We start from the raw sequence: 19,410 nt of genomic DNA, 5'->3' as shown, positions 1-19,410 counted from the left end.
TATAATTGAAACAGTGACGTCTATTAAATTAAAATTTAGATATTTATTTGATTCAATCTTAAATCCGATTTTATAATATTAAATATTCATCTAAAAACGTATAAAGTGTTTGAACAGCATTGAAGTCCAAGTTCGTCAAATGGCGTTGTCCAGTTCTCTTCATTATTATGCGGATAAAAAGCGTTGCCCAGTCCTCTTCATTTTATAATATTAAACGTATATTTTATGTTAATGTTTATTTATAATATAAATTATTTTTATTTTGAACTTTGTTTACGAAGCTAAACTTGTTTCTTACTTTACTTCCTACGTCATTATTGGGCTATTACTGAAGAAGAGTCCTAGACTCAACTCAACAGACGCGGACCGAGTTGTGAAAACCCAAAGTTGAGCTGACTTAAGCCCTTAATATTCAACCCTACTAGTCTACCACTAAAATAAGAGCATCATCATTTGTCACCATTTCGAGCTTCGTTTCCCAATCACTGGCTCGCCTGAAAACCCCCAAAATCACCGATCAAAGCTGAAGATGGGAAGCCTTGGCAAAGCCATTTACACCGTTGGATTCTGGATTCGCGAGACCGGTCAGGCTCTCGATCGCCTCGGTTGCCGCCTCCAAGGCAACTACTATTTCCAAGAGCAACGTGAGTTTTATCACATACCTCTCTGCTTCGTTTCTTTTTCCATCTTCAAAATCCACTCCTAACCTAATATCTGCTAATTCCAAATTGAAATATGGATTCAATCTGTGAAGTTTCTTCAGCTGATTTCAATAACCGAATAATTTCTTTTATTTCTTTTCATTTTATAGCTTACATTTCCTTTGATATTGTTGTGAAACTATTGGACTTCCTCTGTATGAAAACACTGAGTGTAGTTATGATTTTAAACTCCGGGTTCTGTTTTTTTTCTTTCCAAGTAATTCCAACGGAATCTTTAATAACCTTGTTTAGTTGACTGTGCTGGTTGTTTTCTTTGCTAATTTGTGTGGAAATTGGCTGTTTGATATCATTGCATTTTGTGTTCAAATATAGAGTTTTGCTTATGTTTTTAATTTTTCATTATCTGGCCGTTTTCATCGGGTTTTCTGCTTCTTTTCTTAGTTTCTAGGCATCGGACTTTGATGAACGTATTTGACAAATCTCCTCTGGTCGACAAGGATGCATTTGTAGCCCCTAGCGCATCTGTCATTGGTGATGTTCAGGTGGGAAGGGGATCATCAATTTGGTATGGGTGTATTTTAAGGGGTAAGATCCTTGCTTTTATACCTGATATCGTGTTTTTGTTTGATGAAAATATCCTGTAGGTCTCTACTAAAATTATTCAATGAAGGATGGTATCTAACTTCTTGCCTATAAATTAGCATATCAAAGGTTAAAACTATGCCAATTAACATTTAGATTGTGACATAAGAATCAAATAGGTATTATTAATGGTCTAAATTTGAAAAGTATGTGACTAAAGATAGTGAGATTAAGTCGGTTATTTTTTAACATACTCTGAATGTTTTATATTTAACAAATGTCTATGTTTATCACACTGTTCCAGAGAAATGTGGCTAGTCTTTCTGAGGGATATAAATTGTTTGCTAGTCTTTCTGAGGGATATAAATTGTTTCAACTTTTAACAATTGGTTTAGAGGAATGTAACCTGTAAAATTAACTATTAGGTTCAACTATAAATTATTGGTATTGTTTAATTTTATTTTCTATTAATGTTGTGAGATATTTTCTTCCTGATAGGCATTACTATTTCCTTAACCTTTTAGCTTTTTTTAATAATTACTTACTCACGCAAATGGAATGCTTGCTACTGGTACCTTATACCTTGTCAAATCTGCCCGATTCATGTCTGCAACTCCACATGCTTCTTAAAACCTTAAGTACAACCACTATTCATAATATGGAAAACTAATTCTCCCACAGAACAGACTTATTGATTGGAGTATTTATCATTCTTCTCCTTAACTATAAAATGATGTTTATTTATATGACAGATTGAGTTTTGGGTTACAAAGTTGCTTTCGACAATTATTTTCTTCCCTCAAATGAAGTCCCCTGGTATGTGTAGTATATGCACCATACGTGTGACTGCAGTTACTCATTATTCTAATGAGAAAGCTGAAAATTGACTTTGTGCGGCCATAACACATAGCAAAGCCTTTCTACGATGTACATTCAGGGCATCTCCCATGTATAACGCATTTTTAATGTATGTAGTTGAGTTTGACTCTTCAGTACTATAATCTCAAGAAGGTTCCTGATATCACACCCTACCACACTATCTTTTAACCGCCATGTGCAGAGGAAGCTATAATTTTCTCATCCCATATGAATTTGTTCAGAGGGATATTAGGGCTATTTCTTTGACATTATTTTTTTTAGTTTTCTCTGATAATCATCCTAGTTTTGTTTTGAACAGGGGACGTCAACAGCATTAGTGTTGGATGCGGAACTAATATACAAGACAACTCCCTTGTGCATGTGGCAAAGTCTAATCTAAGTGGGAAAGTGCTACCAACTAACATTGGAAACAATGTTACTGTCGGTGAGTAAAGTGGTATTGGCCATAAATTTCGTGTACATTAACCTGATAAAAAGTTCCATTAATAGGCTATGATGGAAACTTTGAAAATGAGCAGGTCATAGTGCTGTTTTGCATGGCTGTACTGTTGAGGATGAAGCATTTGTTGGCATGGGAGCAACTCTTCTTGATGGTGTAGTTGTGGAGAAACATGCTATGGTTGCTGCTGGAGCCCTCGTGAGACAGAATACAAGGATCCCTGCTGGGGAGGTACTGTGAACTCCATTTTTTCTGAAACTTGGCTCTTATGGCCATGTTCTTGAAAAATATTCGACAATCTTATTGGTGTATCTGTTTACCGAAGGCACAATCATTTCTTATTATGGTAGCATGTATGAATGAAAAATAAACTATAAACTTGCATGAGAAGTTAGAAAACTTGTAAAGAAAGAGAAAACACTTGGGTTCCTCAGGCATAAAGATAAAACAGGTGTTAGGATACATTTTGGTAACATGTATAATACTTAAGACGGTTCTACTGCTTGAATTAATTGCTGAGAAAATGTATTTATGAGTTTTACCTTAGATGATTGAGTGTTTAATCTTCACTGGTTTTTAACAGGTCTGGGGAGGTAATCCAGCTAAGTTGCTGAGGAAGCTTACTGACGAAGAGATAGCATTTATTTCCCAGTCAGCCACCAATTATACCAACCTTGCACAGGTACATGCAGCTGAGAATGCAAAGCCCTTCGATGAAATTGAATTTGAGAAAGTTCTACGCAAGAAGTTTGCTCGTAGGGATGAAGAGTATGACTCAATGCTAGGCGTTGTCCGTGAAACTCCCCCAGAACTAATTCTTCCAGACAATGTCCTACCAGATAAAGAACAGAAGTCTTCTCTAAAATGATCTTTTTGTTTTCACAAGTTGCTTTCTATTTGTTCCAAAAGCCTTGAGATTTTGCATCAAGGAAAAATTGTTGTTATGTTGAAGTACGTGCAGAGGGATGATTTTTTCTTTCTCATTTCCGAATAATGCCGGACAAGGATAGAATCATGGCTCCGTTTTAGCTATAAAACTATACTGTTTGTATGGTTACTCAGAAACTCAGTTCATGACAGCTGAAGATGTATTTTGATGTCTAATGTTCCTTGGCACCTAAGATGCTTGTTTTCTATGTATGATTGGGCTGCCTCCTTATTAACCAGAATAAAGCAAGCGGCAGGCTTTGCTGTGCTTAGACATTGATTATGAGTGGTCCAAGGCCCAGAGCTTCTGGGAATTGTAATAAACAATGGTGAATAAATCCAAGAGTTCCACTTTTAAAGCTAGGGATTATGCATGCTTTGGTTATAAAATAAAATGTGCTCAAATTGAACCCCATTTTCCTGCTGCAATAGATTTATCCATAAATTGGATGGATTTACAGAATATTTTGCAACTCATATACGTTTGAAATACTGCTCATTTAATAAAAAGTATGTAAATTATAAAACAATCTTTTAATACTTAAAAATCTAAATAATGTCGGGGGCCAATGGAACGACTTACAATCATCACTTCGGCTTTGCTAAAATATCCATCGTTATTCTTCAAGAGTTCGTACAACTGAGAACAAGCATATATAAAAATATATATAGTTTCGATGTTTGTGGGGGTGTCTTTGTGCCATTGATACAAAGTTTGGTCAGTCGCAGATCCTCATGTCCGAATCAAATTTCACAAATTCAAAGTAATAACACTCAAGTTAACACCAATGATTGTACCTTGAGTATAACTGTAAAACTTAATTTCAAGTCATTTGCATGTTTGAAGCAATGGTAAAAAGATAGTTTGCAAAATAAAGAAATATCCATCACAATAATGTGGTAATTTACTAAAATCCACAATCAGGTGCTAGAAAATCTTATCTAAAGCCAAGTATGTGCGCTGAAGCCACTCATCCTTAAATGTCCATTGGGGCCACACCTTCGTCAGTAGAACCACCCTGATCAGCAACAGCAGCACCTGGCTGAGCAGCCTCTTGTCCTGCAGCAGCAGCAGATCCTTCTTGCTCTCCCACAATCTCAAAGGCATCGATCATTTGTTGTACAGTTTCCTGATCCAAAATATGGAACGGCTCCCCAGCCCCTACCACAGCAACTGTACATGTTGAGCTTTTTAAAGTTTCTCCTTGCAGGGTTTCCCTTATTGCCATAAGAGCATCTTTGACCAGATCATCCCGAGAGGAATCTGCAAAGTTCTCAAACCTGCGTTCCAAGTATGTCTTCGCAGCTTGTGAGCGGGATCCAATGGCAAAAGCCTGGTACTCAAAGTAATTTCCACTTGGGCAGTTGTAATAGAGATGAGCCCCAGATTCATCCAAGCCAGCCACCAACAGGCCAACGCCATTGGGTCGTTTCCAAGAGCGCTGGGTGCACACCTGCCACCAAACACAACCATTTCCCCGTTTCAATTTGAACAAAATAAATAATACTTTTGTGTTTGTAGGCTTGGTGTTCCACACAAAGTTGCCATCTTTAGCATCAACTACATTTCATTGAATCGGTGTTAAAAGTAACACCCAAATATGAAATTGAATTAAGATCATGCCCTTGATACTGTTGAGTAGTATACAAAATTTAGTGGCAAATTGAATGAGAAAACACAGAATAGCAAGGAAACAAAGCAAAAGATTGAAAAACAGAAGGCTTCCATAACTTTTATATTACTATCACAGAGGCATATGAAAAATAGATAGTCTATCACAAGTTAATGGCCACTGACCATAACCAACCTCAAAGACTAGATCATTCCATCTCAACATTAGCATCGACAAATATACAGATCAAGTAATCATGACAAAGTTGCAAAAGAAAAAAATGCTAATTGATCACATAACACCAGTACAGCTAAAACCGAGCACACAAAGGTATGCCAAGCTCTCTGAGTTGGGTCCAGAGAAACCATTAGCCTGTTCAAACCTCGATTGCACTTCTATCCGATTATACTCTCAATCATTCGATTAACAGAAGCAAGGTATTAAAACGGTAATTGGCATACACTCGTAACCTCCAACAATCTTTTCAAATCAGCCTGTCTATGGAATAGTCTATAGCCTGCTCTATAACCCGAGGTTTTTTGTCAGAAGCAAAAAGCACATACGAGATTGTTATCTGAATGAATCACTTGATGCAAGGAACAGTCAAACCCTCATCAACAACTTCCAAGTAAAGCTAGCTCACAATTGAATACAAAACTATAAGAGAGAGACCCCCTCAGTTGAATCTTTCTTTTCCCCCTTTTTTCTGTTTGTACCATACAAATCATCATTACCCATTCCATTTCACTCTATTCCAGATTAAACATTGAGGTTCAGCAGCAATGCAAATGGGAGGTTCAATTTACTTGTAATTCCACATTATTTGATCTATCAATGTTTCCCACACAAAAGCTTTAACTGTGAGGTAACCTTTGTTAAGAACATGTTTTGGTTAAGTAAATTACATTTTTATGCTTAATTTTGCAGTTCTATTTACTTCGTTGCCTTAGAAGAGACCCACTAATTAGGGTTTAAAATTGCAATTTCTCAAAGAAAACCCAAAAAATCAACATTACCCTTCAGTTTAGAAACACTCAAAATGAAGCCCGTCGTTCATTATTTAAGAATTTTTTATAAAAAAAAATTAGTACTCCAAGCGATGAGAAAGACCTGAGCTTTATCGGCAAGTTGGACGACAAGTCTGCCCACAGGAAGCGGCGACTCATAAGTGAAGCTGTAGTTAATGCACTCATTCCTCATGTACCGAGAGAGAACGCGGCCGTCGGCGGTGAGACCGGCGATGGCGACGCCGATGTGGTCGTCGACTTTGAAGATCTTCTTCTGGTGAGAAGACAATTCGGAATTGGCCTTGTTGACGCAACCCAAAATGATATGGGTCTTAGATCGAAGCCCGATCGCCGCGGAGCCTTGCTTCACGGCTTCCATCGCGTATTCCACTTGGAACAACCGCCCCGCCGGACTCCATGTCGTCACATCTGTATCGTACTGGTTCCTGAACATTTTCCTCTACGCCACCGCCTTAATTACTAGCTTTCTTCAATTGAAAAAACTGGGTTTTCAACTCTTCTCTCTGGGTATATTAAGAGGGTTTTCTTCTTCTTCTTCAAGACAGATCGAGAGCGGTAGAATGGAAAACGAAATCACTTTTGAGTTTTGATGGATTTTGGTTCTGTGCCGATACAATTGGGGTTTTCGGCATGCGAATGGGCCGATAGGCCTCATGAAGATTTAATATTGGTTTGACTTGGGCTCTAAAACTGATTTATATACTAAAATAATTCAAAAATTATAAATATCCGATTCACAACAATTCTTACCTCTAACTAGGGTATATTCGGTTTGATTCAGTTTTTTAATAAAAGATAAATTGAATCGTGCTATGAAATTTTATAAAAATATAAAACTGAAATCGAAATCTTATGACATAAAAATCGAAAGTTTTTTTTTTTCGGTTTGATTCGTTTTAGTTTTACGATTTTTAATGTTCATCAATTTTCAAACTAAAACAAAAAAGAAACTTCAAGCTTAAACTGAGTGCAAACACACAAGTTTAAATTCAAAAAAAATGTTATTAGTTTAAAGAGTTTGTTTATTTAAGTTTCTCTTATAATAATGCAAACACACTAACATCGAAATGTTATTTTTGCTTAAGGAGATGAATTTCAACTCTTCGCTTCTACTAAGACAAAGATGTCTCAGTCATACCAACATAATTTTAAAGATTGGAGATGCCTTTGTTATACTTGTTGTAAGTTGTTGTAGATTGAGTTGTCCCACCTAAACCGACCAAGAGCATTGAGATGTCTCTGCTCCTATATAAATTATTCTTAACATTGTTCGAAAAAGTCGAGATCCCTCCATCCTGCTAACAGGTATTATTCCATAACCACCTTATAGGACGTTTAGAAGCCTCCATCTGGAAGTGTCGAGATACCTCCACTAAACTTATATTAGGAATGAGTTGCTTCACACTCTAGTTGTCAGTCATGTGGATTCTCCCAAAAGTGTTGGATGCCTCCGCTTAACAACATGAATTGCTCGATAATTGCTCGATGAATTGCTCCTACCGCGATAAAGATGCCTTCACGACAGTTCTCTTTCCCACTAGACATTTTAAAAGTAGTTGAAAAGGTTAAAATGTCTCCTTCCTAACAATAGGAAACAATCCATTGTCATATCATAGGACGTAAATAAGTCTACTCAAAAGCATTAAGAGATCTCCACTTAATTTATGGCCTCATATCAAGAGGAGTTGCCTCATACTCTCACACACACACACAGTTCTAAAAATCCTCTAAAGTGTATGAGATGAATCAATTGAGTAATAAGGATCTATTCAACATGCTTTCAAGAGTATTGAGTTGTATTCTCTATAATCCTAAAATATTGAGTCAGTTCTTGACATCCAAAGCTAAGTTTTATATCTTCAAAAGACCACACCTCCATAATTAATCAAACAATCTTATTCAACATCATTCCTTGATGAGACAATTAGCAAGCTCAAAAAAATTGATAAAACCCAAATCTACGAACAAACATTTAGATTGAACCATTTTGTTGGCTTACGAACAATAATCACAATTTTAAGTCTGATACAATCTTGATTAATATCTTTATATTTTCAATTGATCACCGACTATATCTCTTTACTCAAATTAATAAGAATGAATCGTATACCATCATATTTATTCCATAAACACTAATTATGTCAACTAATTCTAATGGGCCACATAATGGAAGTTTCTTTCCCGCTTCATAAGGAAAATGAATAGTAAAAATATAAGATTAGATTCTCATTTAATTTCATAATTCAAAAAATAACATAGCGATGACCCACTTTTACTTTTCTTAGTGGAACTGGGAAGGTAGACATGCGACACAGCTTAGAATATATATAATATTGCGGTGCCACCATAGGACCCCCTTCGAGCCCGTCCATTTCCCTGTCTGTGCACCACCTCCTACCTAACTCACCTTCACCCCACACTCGTGGGTCTGGTCCCCGACTAGAGTGGGAATAGGCCAGACCAGGCCAGGCTTTAATAGTATTGGGCTTGGCCTACAATGATTTGTGTAGGTATGTGGCCTGTCAAAGGCTTTTATTTAGGCCTGACCTAGACCTGTTTAAAAGCCTAACATGTTTAAAAGTCTGTTTAACAATAAACATTTAATATTTTCAGTTTAGCCATTAATTTTAGAGTAAAATTCTTATTAAGTCACTCTAACTTAGTACATTTTACAAAATAGTCACTCTAAATAGGCCAGCCTATCAGGCTTATAAGACTTTTTAATAGGCCTAAGCCTGGCCTGTTTAGTTAAATAAGCTTTTAAAAAGGCCTGGGCCTGGCCTGTTTAGTTAAATAGGCCAAGCCCAGGCCCCTGTAGGCCGGCCTGGCCTATTCCCACCCCTATCCCTGACCTTGTTCCGTTTGGTTCACTAATTGTTTTATACGCATGGATAAAATATATGTACTCGACAAATACTCAAATTTAACTTGTTAAAAATTTTAAATATTAAATTTAGAATTGTTGATCCGTTGTTGATGGTCTATATTCCTTCTAGTTTGAACGAAAAGTCATGATTGAAGAGAGAACGATCATTAATCGATATTTCTCGATAAAAAAAATTGATCATAAAGAATAGAAAAGAAATTGTGCGAAGATTCTTGAAGGTTCGATCTTTTTATCTGTCTTGGCTGAGGAATATTTATAGTACTTCTAACTAGAAGTGTGAAGTATATGATCATTATAGTTATTTATAAGTCAATAAATTAGATAGATATAATCGTCGGATCTTGAATTTCGCCTTGATAAATTATGTGAACATGTTAGACGTTTTGTCTACGCACTATGATTGATTCGAAGGCTTATATCCGGAGAATACAAACTCTTTAAAAAATTTAGTGAGCAGATAGATTAGTCCGAGAATCTTTACTGATGAAAAATTGATAGTTCTTAAAAGTCATGTACCAAGGTATAACAAAAAATTATCATTATAAAACTTAAATTTGTAAATTTTAATTTTTTATTTAATTATTGATATTAAATCTATTAATCACTTATATTTTTAGATTGAGTACAGCTTTAATATTTATAATATACATTTTCGACTTGTTTTTAATGTCAAAACACGAGGCAACCCACGTCTATATAAATCCCATAATCGAGTCTATTCAAATCATTCATCTTCCAAAGCACCGTATTATTAAGTACCCACCTTCTCGAAAGCAACCTTAAACCTTCTCCTCTGTTTTCCCTCCTCATTGTCTCCTTAAACTAACATGGATTCCTTTGAATTCGACAACGTTAAGGCAGAGAAAGAAGATGCTCTGTGGAGATACAACATGGAGAAGAACCTAAGGTTCGGTCTTCAATTCATCGGCTCCTTTGATTTCCGACATCTTTGAGGTTGCTGGAGATCTTCACCTACGTTTTGTCAACACTCTCAACGAGCCTCTTTCGGTTTTCCTCGTCTTGAACATCATCATCCTCGTTGTTTATGTTTTGTCTAGCCAGAAACAGACACAGAAACAATCTGATATCTATGACGAGTACGTCGGTTCTCGCCGGAGTATTATACCTACACCCGCCGTCTCTGAGGAGAAACAAATCGTCCTGGCGGAAAATACTGTTGCTGTTACGGAGACAAAACGTTCCTCCGCGAAGGAGACCACGGTGGACAAACAAATCGTCCCGGTGGAAAATGCGGTTGCTGTTGCAGAGACAAAACGCTCCCTTTCACTACTTAAACAACAACAACGAACACCTCCTTCGACGACAACGAGCCTTATAGTGACAAAGCCTAAGCCTGTAATAACTTCAACTGATAAAGTCAAGCAAAAAGAGTACCGAAGAACACGATCGTTGCTCACGGAATCCGGAAACCAACGTCCCCGGCGGGAGTTCAAAAGATTAGAGACGGCAATGACGGGCAGAGAGCTGGTGGTTTCAAGGACTGAGCCGCCAAGGAAATCGCTCGATGAGATGAGCAATGATGAGTTTCGGTTAATAGTGGATAATTTCATTGCTGAACGAAGGAAAACTTTGATCCAAGAAAACTGCATCGATTGTGGTCAAGAATTAAGAGATCTACACATAATTTTTAGCGAGTTCATTGGAAAATCTACTTGGGTTTTCTAGTTATTAGGGATGTAAAGAATAATGTTTCCCAGATTTTCTGGGAAAGTAATATTTTCTGGGATTATTTTGAGCCCAAATAATTGAAAATTCAAGTCTGATCATTTTCTTCCTACATGTATGGTTACTTCAACGTAATTTCGACTCCCTGTTGCTTTCATTGTTCATAGTCATGATTAAAACATAGATTTGCATTACAGTTTCAGTCAATTATGTCATTTTCATCGAGTCCACCAACTTCCCATTTTGATTCTTGTTCTAAACTCGTGTTTGACTTTCATTTTCTACTTACCAAAACTTCCAAAGGTGCAATGATGGATGAGGAACAACAAAAATGGGTAAATGTTCACCTAATAAAATTAGTAAAAATCTCATCCAGATTAGAAAGCACCAATAAAATGATTATTTAATTTTGCAGTGAATTTAATGAGATGATGTTTTAGTTATGCACTTCTACATCTGAACTTGTAAATGAGTTGAGTCGAGTTCAAGTAGTGTTGAGCTCAACTCGACTCGAAAAGTATAAAATTGAGTTTGACACGATTCGAAAATTCACAAGCTTAAATTTGTTAAGCTCGACTCGAACTTGAAATAAACAATTGAAGTTCGAACTAACTCAAAAGCTTGCAAGATTAAAATTTTTAAGCTCGACTCAAAATCAAAATTTGGAACTCGACTCGAACTAGAAGAAATTTGAACTCGAAATATTCTCAAACTTAATTCGATTGAATCTTAAACTCGAGCTCAAACCTAAATCTTAAGGAAATGAAAGCCTTATATTGTATATTTTTTCAAAAAATAACATATAAATGTTAATATTAATAATAAATTAATTTTAAAAATCTAAAATTTTAATATATTATTTTTTTCGAGTTACTTGTGAGCTTTTCGAGTATGGAATTAAGTAGCTCGCTTTGGCTCGTTAAGAATTCGAGTCAAGATTGTGCTCGAGTCGAGTTTATTCAATTAGAGAGTTGACCGAGCTTTGATCGAGTTGATCTCGAATAATTCGCGATCTATCTCGTCTCATTTATTGTCTTACTTTGAACGTGTAAAATTAGACTAGCTTCAATATATTAACATTGTATACTCTAAGGATTTAAATTATGGTTGAGATTTTGTTTTTGGATTCATTGCATTTATCTCGATTACAACAATAATGAATATTATTATAGGTAACATAACTATGAAATAACAATTTCAAACAAGATATTTATTGTTTATATATTGATTGTCATCCCGCTTTTATACGGTGTGTAACGTCATCATTTACACTCCATCTTTATGTATCATATACTCTAGGTACTTGAAACGATCCTTTGATGGGAGAACGTGTCTTTCTATGCATACTTCTACATCTTCATCGTTATTTCATAGTTACGTGTGACAAGAAGGTGCCTCTAAAACTTAAGGAAAAATTTTATAGAATGGTAATAAGACCAGCGCTGTTGTATGGATCAGAATGTTGGGCAATCAAAAAGGATCACATAAGGAGGATGGAGGCCGCAGAAATGAGAATGCTTCGATGGGCATGTGGTAGGACTCTATGGGACATGACACCAAACTCTGCATTTAGGATGTCATTGGGGGTAGTGCTTGTATCCGAAAAATTGAGGGAGGGAAGACTACGGTTGTAACACCCTCAACCCGCACCCGACCCGGATACGAGTCCGAGGTGTCACATTGACTTTTCAAACTTTGACTATTGACGAAAAATCAAGGAAATTTAAAACTTTCATTAAAATAACATTATTACTTTACACAAGTTAACCAAAACAAAACAAAACTGATTAGAGCATTTGTAACAGACACTTTTCTTACATGTCAACCATATATACGACAAAAGACATACTTTATCCGTTACTTCTGATCTGATCTTCTAGTAGTGATGCTGTTCTTGCAACCCTATTTCCACTATTTCTGATTCTTGGTACCTACGTGTAAATCACTTACATGCTAAGTCATAGACTTAGTGAGACATATAAATATAACAATAATTCATTCAGTATGAATATGAACATGCAATCTATCCATTCAATCCTGTCGTATACAATTCAATGTAAACAATAATAATATGATAACATATAACTATAACAATGTAATTACCTTTGATAACCTTTTATAGGCCCATGTACATTTTTTAGAACTCAAGGTATTCGAGTACATTGAGGTTGTGAACTATGCTGTCACCACAGCTCGTATGGGTCCCACTAGGGGCTATGAAATTTGTCCTGAAGAACCTATGATTGTATTTGTCCCAAAGGACCACTCCTTAAGAACTATATACATATTCCCGTGGATCAGATCTGTCTCAAAAGACATTGTAAATGTTCCAAAGGATACATATACGTCCCGAAGGACCACGTAGAACCCTCGACTCTTGGCATGCCAACTATACCTATAGCTCTCATATCGTATACCATGGGCATTATTCTTATGTTTCATGTGTTCATGTGTTCATGTCATTTCTCTTGTGATCACATAGCTCATATCACTTATCATATCACATGTGCATTTGGGTCTTTTCACATATATCATTTATCAAATCATATGGACATATATACTTTATGCATGTATCATAATAATTATCATGTATGCATGTTCATAACTATTGTGCTATGAAAATCAACATATGAATTAGACTTATCACAAGTCTTATTCCATTATACCATACTTCTAATATATACTCACCTTAGCCTTGCTTGACTCGATTCTAATCCTTCAATTGTTCCGGAACGAGATCACGTTCTAAATCTACATATTAATACATTGATACATATCAGTATACTAATTGATATATTCTAAACTATCATTCCTTAGGCTAATAAGAAAGCTATTTTTATCTTTTAATGAAGGCATGCATCGATACATCCCTTGACAGGTGCATCAATGCACTATTCATGCATCGGTGCATAAATCCTATTTAATGTTTGTATTTTAAGCAGGTGAATCGATGCACTCCTTATGCATCGATGCACTGATTGCATTCGATGTTCATTTATTTGAGAGTACATCGATGCACATTGAAGATGCATCGATGCATACAACCCAGAATTTACATTTTAAGCACGAATTCACTCTCTTTCTGCTTAATTCTTCATCTTTCACCTCCTTTAAATATTCCTAACTTTCATATACATATTTAAACTCACTTCTACTCCATACTCACTTCTTTAAACTCAAAATTCTATCTTCCATATGAAATCCAAGAATCATACTAAATTTTCTACTTGTTCTAAATTCAATTCCATCACTTCATATCCCTTAATTAAGTGGATGACAAGTCAAATTTGTCTTCCAATATGAGTAATGAGCTCTATTCCAAGATTTCATTCAAGAACTCAAAATCTTTAATCTCTCATATACCTTTCATCTTGTTGTTTAAGAACAAATTAAACTTTCCTTAAGCTTAATTATCATCTAGTGATCATAACCCAACCTTTAAATCAACCAATAATCAAGAAATCACAAACTTACCTTTGAGCTTGGAGATACGGGAGGAAGAAGAAGAAGAAGAGAGTTTCCCATATAACTCTTTCTTTTCCCCCACGTGTTTCATTCTTATAAAATGGGAAAAAATATCTTTCTTATCAAATGACCAATTTGCCCTTTAATTCATTCAATAATTACCAAACAACCTTTAACTATATTTCCAATAAGTCATTAAACTATTAAACTATTTTACTTTTATCACCAAATTTCAAAAATTCTCATTTTAGTCACTGACTCGGATTTCGGGATGTTATAACGGTGGTTTGGGCATGTCCTTAGGCGACAACTGTTAGATGCGGTCAGGAGGTAGAGTCGATTACAGTCGAGGGTGCCAGAAGAAGAGGACGACCAAGGAGGAAGTGAGTAGACTGCTGGAGATCTGATTTGAAGGATTTAGTCCTTATCGAGGAAATGACCTCTGATAGGAAATTATGGAGACTTAAGACTAGGGTAGCCAAGTAGTGTGGGTCACAGCCATAGGGTGTAGCATCTCTGTCTTCTTTTTAATGCATTTGTAGTAATTTCCAGGACTTCTACTTTTTATACGTTTCTGTCATTGGGATATATGAAGGCTTAGAACTAGGGTAGCGGAGTAGTGTTGTCTTAGTTTAGGTTTTAACCCATTTGGCTTTATTCTCTCTCGTAGCTTGCTATCAATGACTTCTGTATATCATTTTCTTCATGTTTCCTCCTTTTAAATTTAGCCGGGTCTTACGTTTCTGTCTATATGCAGAGATTTTTACGTAGAGAGTTATTTGCAGGGATTACTTCCTATTACAGACGCGCATATGAATATTGCATATGAAGACTGTTCAACTATATATTTATTTATTTGTTTATACATACATTGTATCTATTCTTTATTTTTAATTTTCTGACTGCATGAGGTCTTCCACGAAAACTGCTCTCAACCTAGCGTCAATGACAACCTACTATCCTACCTCCCTTTGCCCCATTGTATATGAGAATAGGGTTTTGTTGTTGTTGTATTATCCTTCCTTTTTTTTTTTTTCCTTAACAATTCTCTCAAAGCCTCTTTCACTTTAACTCCTACCGCCGCTTTAGGTTTTATTTCATCATTTCTTGTACCTCTGTTTTTCATTATTTCCTCTGTTGCTTTCATATCGTTTTGATATGTGTATTTGCAATTCAATGGTGGGTTGTCCTTGTTCAACATTGTATCCAGATTCTCTAGAGTAAAAAAACCCAGAAATCCAAACTCGAGAAAAACTTTAACAAAGAAAATCTCTTGTTTTCCCTGAGATTTGCTGTTTTCTTTCCCCCTGCAAAAAAGAAGCTATCTTTATCTTTTTCGTCTTTTGTTTTTGGTGTTGTAAATCTTGATGCTAAATAAATTGTTGGTGTTTGAGATTTCATGTCTCCGGTTGTGAGTGAAATCCTCCGGTCGGGGTTTATGATAAATTCTTCTCTCAGACGCAGGACCCATCTCGTTCAATCTTTCTCAGTCGTCTTCCTCCACTGGTTCTATGTTTTTCATAAATAAACTATCTGTAATCGCTTGATTTTCATTTCATATGCATACAACACAAAATAAAATCAAACATATAAACCTCTGAATTAGCTAAACATAATTAGAATCTGGGTGCTGTCGTCTTTCATCAGTGATTTTGGTGTAAATATATAAATATGGCTTCGTCTAGTGGAAATTCAAACTCTCCAGGTTCAACTCTGCTTCAGAATTCAGGGTCTGAACAGGATTTGCATCAGTTGATGGATCAAAGGAAAAGAAGGAGAATGGAATCGAACAGAGAATCAGCAAGGAGGTCCAGGATGAGAAAACAAAAGCATTTAAATGATCTAATGGCTCAACTGAATCGGCTAAGGAAAGAAAATTATCAAATCCTCACGAGCATCAACTTCGCCACCCATCAGTACTTGAACATGGAGGCTGAGAACTCAGTTTTGAGAGCTCAGATTATGGAACTAAGCCAAATATTGGATTCTGTAAATGAGATCCTTGACTATTTCAATAATCCCACAATATGCAATTGGGTTTATGATTTATGAAAGTCAAGCTTTTGAAACAACTGCTGAAAGCTTCACCAACTTCATCAACCCTTCCAATTTGCCTTGCCTTAACCAACCAATTGTGGTCTCTGCAGATATGTTTCAGTATTGAATTGGGAACTAGAAAGCAAGAGCTGCCTGCCAAATATAACATTTTGGGTCTCTTTTTTCTTCTTCTGGTATATATAAGGTGGTGTGGAGGGTTTATTACTGTAATATTAAACTCCTTCACTTGTGTGTCGTCTTCTTCCTTCCAATCTTCATAATTATGGTGTCTTCTCTTTGGTGTTCTTTCTCTTGGTTGAAAAAATGCATTCATTTGCCAAGACATGTCAGAGAAAACCAGATAGGTAGATTTCAACTTTGAACATTACTTGAACAACCTTAAGTAAGATTATGACAAATGAAAATACATGAACATGATATTAATACACCAACTGTCAACTGAACAAAAGCTAAGAAAAATCAGATACTGTATAAAAGTCTGACCTTTAAGAAGGTAGCATCAACATTACTTGCTATAGCTAACAGCTCTCAGTTATTTTAACCAATTTGTTAATTAAATTTCGGTTCAAGTTTAAGATATAATCCCCAACTTTAATTTGAGATTTAGTTCATTTTAACATTTTAGTGCATTCTAAATTGTTGTTTTAGGGGTGAAGCCTCCTAGGCAACTTGTTTAATTCCTATCCTTTATCATGTTTTGATTTGATTGAACATTGTAAAACAAGTGCACAAGCTACAATTCACAACCACTTTATTATAACAACCCTAACTAAGGCTTAAAATCATTCCATAATGCTGGTGTCAGAAGGTTGAAGGTCTACTTTTCCCATAATTCCAGTTTCTTGGCCTCCATCAATTTTCTTACGGCCTGCAGTTTCAACTGAAGCATATCATCACCAAAGTAATACAATATTCCATGCATCAAGTCTCGAGGTTTTACCTTCATGAAATCATCCTGAATGGCATAATCACGACCTGCACGAAGGGCAAACAATCCAGCTTCCGTACAAACATTTCGTAGATCAGCACCATTAAACCCCTCAGAAAGTTTAGCAACAGCTTCATAGTTAATTTCACCATGTTTTGCCATAGCCGTAGCATGAATCTTGAGGATCTCTGTTCTCGAGTGCTTGTTCGGCAACAGAATCTCTATCTTTTTGTCCAGCCGCCCTGGACTAAGAAGCGCAGGGTCGAGAACGTCAGGTCTGTTGGTGGCCATGATCACCTTAACCTTGTCAAGCTTATGAAATCCATCAAGCTGATTGAGTAACTCCATCATTGTTCTTTCGGTTTCACGGTCACTATCTGACCCTTTACTCGAACAGCGTCCACCGATGGCATCAATCTCATCCATAAAGATAATGCACGGCTGAATAAAAAGAAGCAAACCCACACACATATTAATGCCTTGCACCAGTAGAAACACACATAATTCAAGACTCTTACTTGGTGATCACGTGCATAACTGAACATTTCTCTTATCAGCCTTGCACCTTCTCCGATATATTTGTCGACTATTGCAGTCGAAACGACCTGAATTCAGATGAGCACAAGGTAAAATGCGTCTATTCAAGGATTTCCAAGTAAACACGAAAATACGAAAAATTCTGACCATTAAGAAGGAAGCATCAACATTACTTGCTATTGCTCTGGCTAACAATGTCTTGCCAGTACCAGGAGGACCATAAAGGAGGACACCCTGCAATCTCATCGAAACACCACTCAACCAAACCACCCTTAACCCATCAATTGAAAAGCAAGGAAGGTAAAATCACCTTGGGAGGTTTAATTCCAAGTTTAAGGAAAAGCTTGGGATTCAGAAGAGGGAGCTCAACACAATCTTTCAAATCTTGAAGTTGATCGGTTAAACCACCAAGAGCCGAGTAGCTAATGTTACCTGGATCTTCTTGCACCATTTTGTAAAGAACTGGATCAACCTGTGATCCAAAAATGTACAACAAGGTATCAGACCTCTAGAAAACCTTGCTTCTGCGAAAATTCGGATGCAAATAGCTTACTTCAGGTGGAAGAGTCAGCGTGATCTTAAGCGTGGCCCTGTCAAGAACCACTCTGGTTTTTGAAGTCAGTGTCTCCTTATCGACTCTACTTCCACAACCAACCACAACCCTTCTGGTTCCTGAAGTGAGTGTCTTCTTATTTATTTCGCTTCCGCAACCACCAAGATAGCATTCAACGTCATCGATTTCAACAATAACTAAAACATCATACAGACATTCATCTTTATAGTTATTATCAGTTCTCAAGAAGAAGAAAAAGAGTCAAATGATATTGAAACAAAGGGGGGAGGTGTAGTTACAGCGTTCTTTATCAAGAGGCCTAAGAACTTCTCCAACAAACTGGCCTGCACTCTGAAGATACTTCAAATTGTCTTCCGTCATCTCGAATTCCTTCTTAATGGCATGCAGATCCTCCGTAGCTGAGCATTAATGAGCATAAATACATGTCAAGAATCATCTTATATATTGAGAACATAAAGATTTTAACCAGGCAAAGCAAGAAGCATTCTTTTGTATATCAGCTGATATTGAAAAACAAATCAGTGCTGGAGAAATGAGAAACTGATGGGAGGAGACCTTGTCGAAGCCGGGTTCCCAAGTCTTCCTTGTCAAGGACTTTCTTAATGCTCATCGCTGCTTTCACTCTACGTCGAAATATGATGTCTTCTTTGTTGCTCATTGTGGCAGTCTCTGATCAAACATCAAATGGTTTCTTGAGTTGGAAGAAAGCTTTCCTAGGTTTCTTGAGTTGGAAGAAAGCTTTCAGGTTTCTTGAGTTGGAAGAAAGCTTTCAGGTTTCTTGAGTTGGAAGAAAGCTTTCAGGTTTCTTCAGTTGTGATATTTTTTGGTTTTATAAGGCTTAAATTACATTTTGGTTCTTTTTAACTTGTTATGCTAACCGCTCTCACTTACTTTAACTAATTCCTGAATTCAATTTTGGTTAAATTCTTGTTTTGATTTTTTTATAACCACCTATATTCGATCGATTGATTGACTAATTCAGATCTTGTTTTGATTCTTAATTAGGTCTAAATTTAAAATTTATAATTAAATTTGATAAACTAATCGCTCTCACATATAGGGGGTGTAAACGAACAGAGCGTTTAACGAACTCTTGTAAATCGTTCGTATAACGTTCATTTATTAAGTTAAATAAACAAGTATGA

The 19,410-nt window shown here is 36.2% G+C and overlaps 3 protein-coding genes and 1 pseudogene across 4 annotated transcripts; 2 read left to right on the top strand and 2 right to left on the bottom strand.

Moving 5' to 3' along the window:
- Positions 1 to 466: 466 nt before the first annotated feature.
- LOC120160783 (gamma carbonic anhydrase 1, mitochondrial-like) lies at positions 467 to 3,675 on the top strand. Its single transcript, XM_039171122.1, has 5 exons — positions 467 to 644; positions 1,104 to 1,247; positions 2,422 to 2,547; positions 2,642 to 2,793; positions 3,146 to 3,675. The coding sequence occupies exons 1-5, from the start codon at positions 530 to 532 to the stop codon at positions 3,428 to 3,430; spliced, it is 822 nt and encodes a 273-aa protein (XP_039027053.1). The 5' UTR covers positions 467 to 529; the 3' UTR covers positions 3,431 to 3,675.
- A 613-nt stretch (positions 3,676 to 4,288) lies between these two features.
- On the bottom strand, positions 4,289 to 6,705 carry LOC120160880 (proteasome subunit alpha type-1-B-like). 2 transcript variants are annotated; one of them, XM_039171205.1, is made up of 3 exons: positions 6,213 to 6,704; positions 4,561 to 4,943; positions 4,289 to 4,518 (listed from the first exon to the last, which is right to left on the bottom strand). In XM_039171205.1, the coding sequence occupies exons 1-3, from the start codon at positions 6,561 to 6,563 to the stop codon at positions 4,467 to 4,469; spliced, it is 786 nt and encodes a 261-aa protein (XP_039027136.1). In that variant the 5' UTR covers positions 6,564 to 6,704; the 3' UTR covers positions 4,289 to 4,466. The 2 variants fall into 2 exon arrangements, with proteins under 2 accessions (XP_039027136.1, XP_039027135.1); XM_039171204.1 differs by having other exon boundaries at positions 4,289 to 4,943; positions 6,213 to 6,705.
- Positions 6,706 to 15,813: 9,108 nt separating this feature from the next.
- On the top strand, positions 15,814 to 16,332 carry LOC120160860 (annotated as a pseudogene).
- Positions 16,333 to 17,043: 711 nt separating this feature from the next.
- On the bottom strand, positions 17,044 to 18,923 carry LOC120160793 (26S proteasome regulatory subunit S10B homolog B-like). The gene is made up of 9 exons (XM_039171131.1): positions 18,821 to 18,923; positions 18,544 to 18,663; positions 18,437 to 18,441; positions 18,245 to 18,376; positions 18,002 to 18,163; positions 17,839 to 17,925; positions 17,673 to 17,759; positions 17,167 to 17,595; positions 17,044 to 17,094 (listed from the first exon to the last, which is right to left on the bottom strand). The coding sequence occupies exons 1-9, from the start codon at positions 18,921 to 18,923 to the stop codon at positions 17,044 to 17,046; spliced, it is 1,176 nt and encodes a 391-aa protein (XP_039027062.1).
- Positions 18,924 to 19,410: the final 487 nt, after the last annotated feature.

The sequence above is a fragment of the Hibiscus syriacus genome, unplaced genomic scaffold, assembly GCF_006381635.1.
Source record: "Hibiscus syriacus cultivar Baekdansim isolate YM2019G1 unplaced genomic scaffold, ASM638163v2 tig00111393_pilon, whole genome shotgun sequence".
In the NCBI taxonomy this organism is placed as follows: Eukaryota; Viridiplantae; Streptophyta; class Magnoliopsida; order Malvales; family Malvaceae; genus Hibiscus; species Hibiscus syriacus.
Note: the sequence above shows the minus strand (reverse complement) of the source record. Positions and strands in the feature narration are given on the sequence as shown.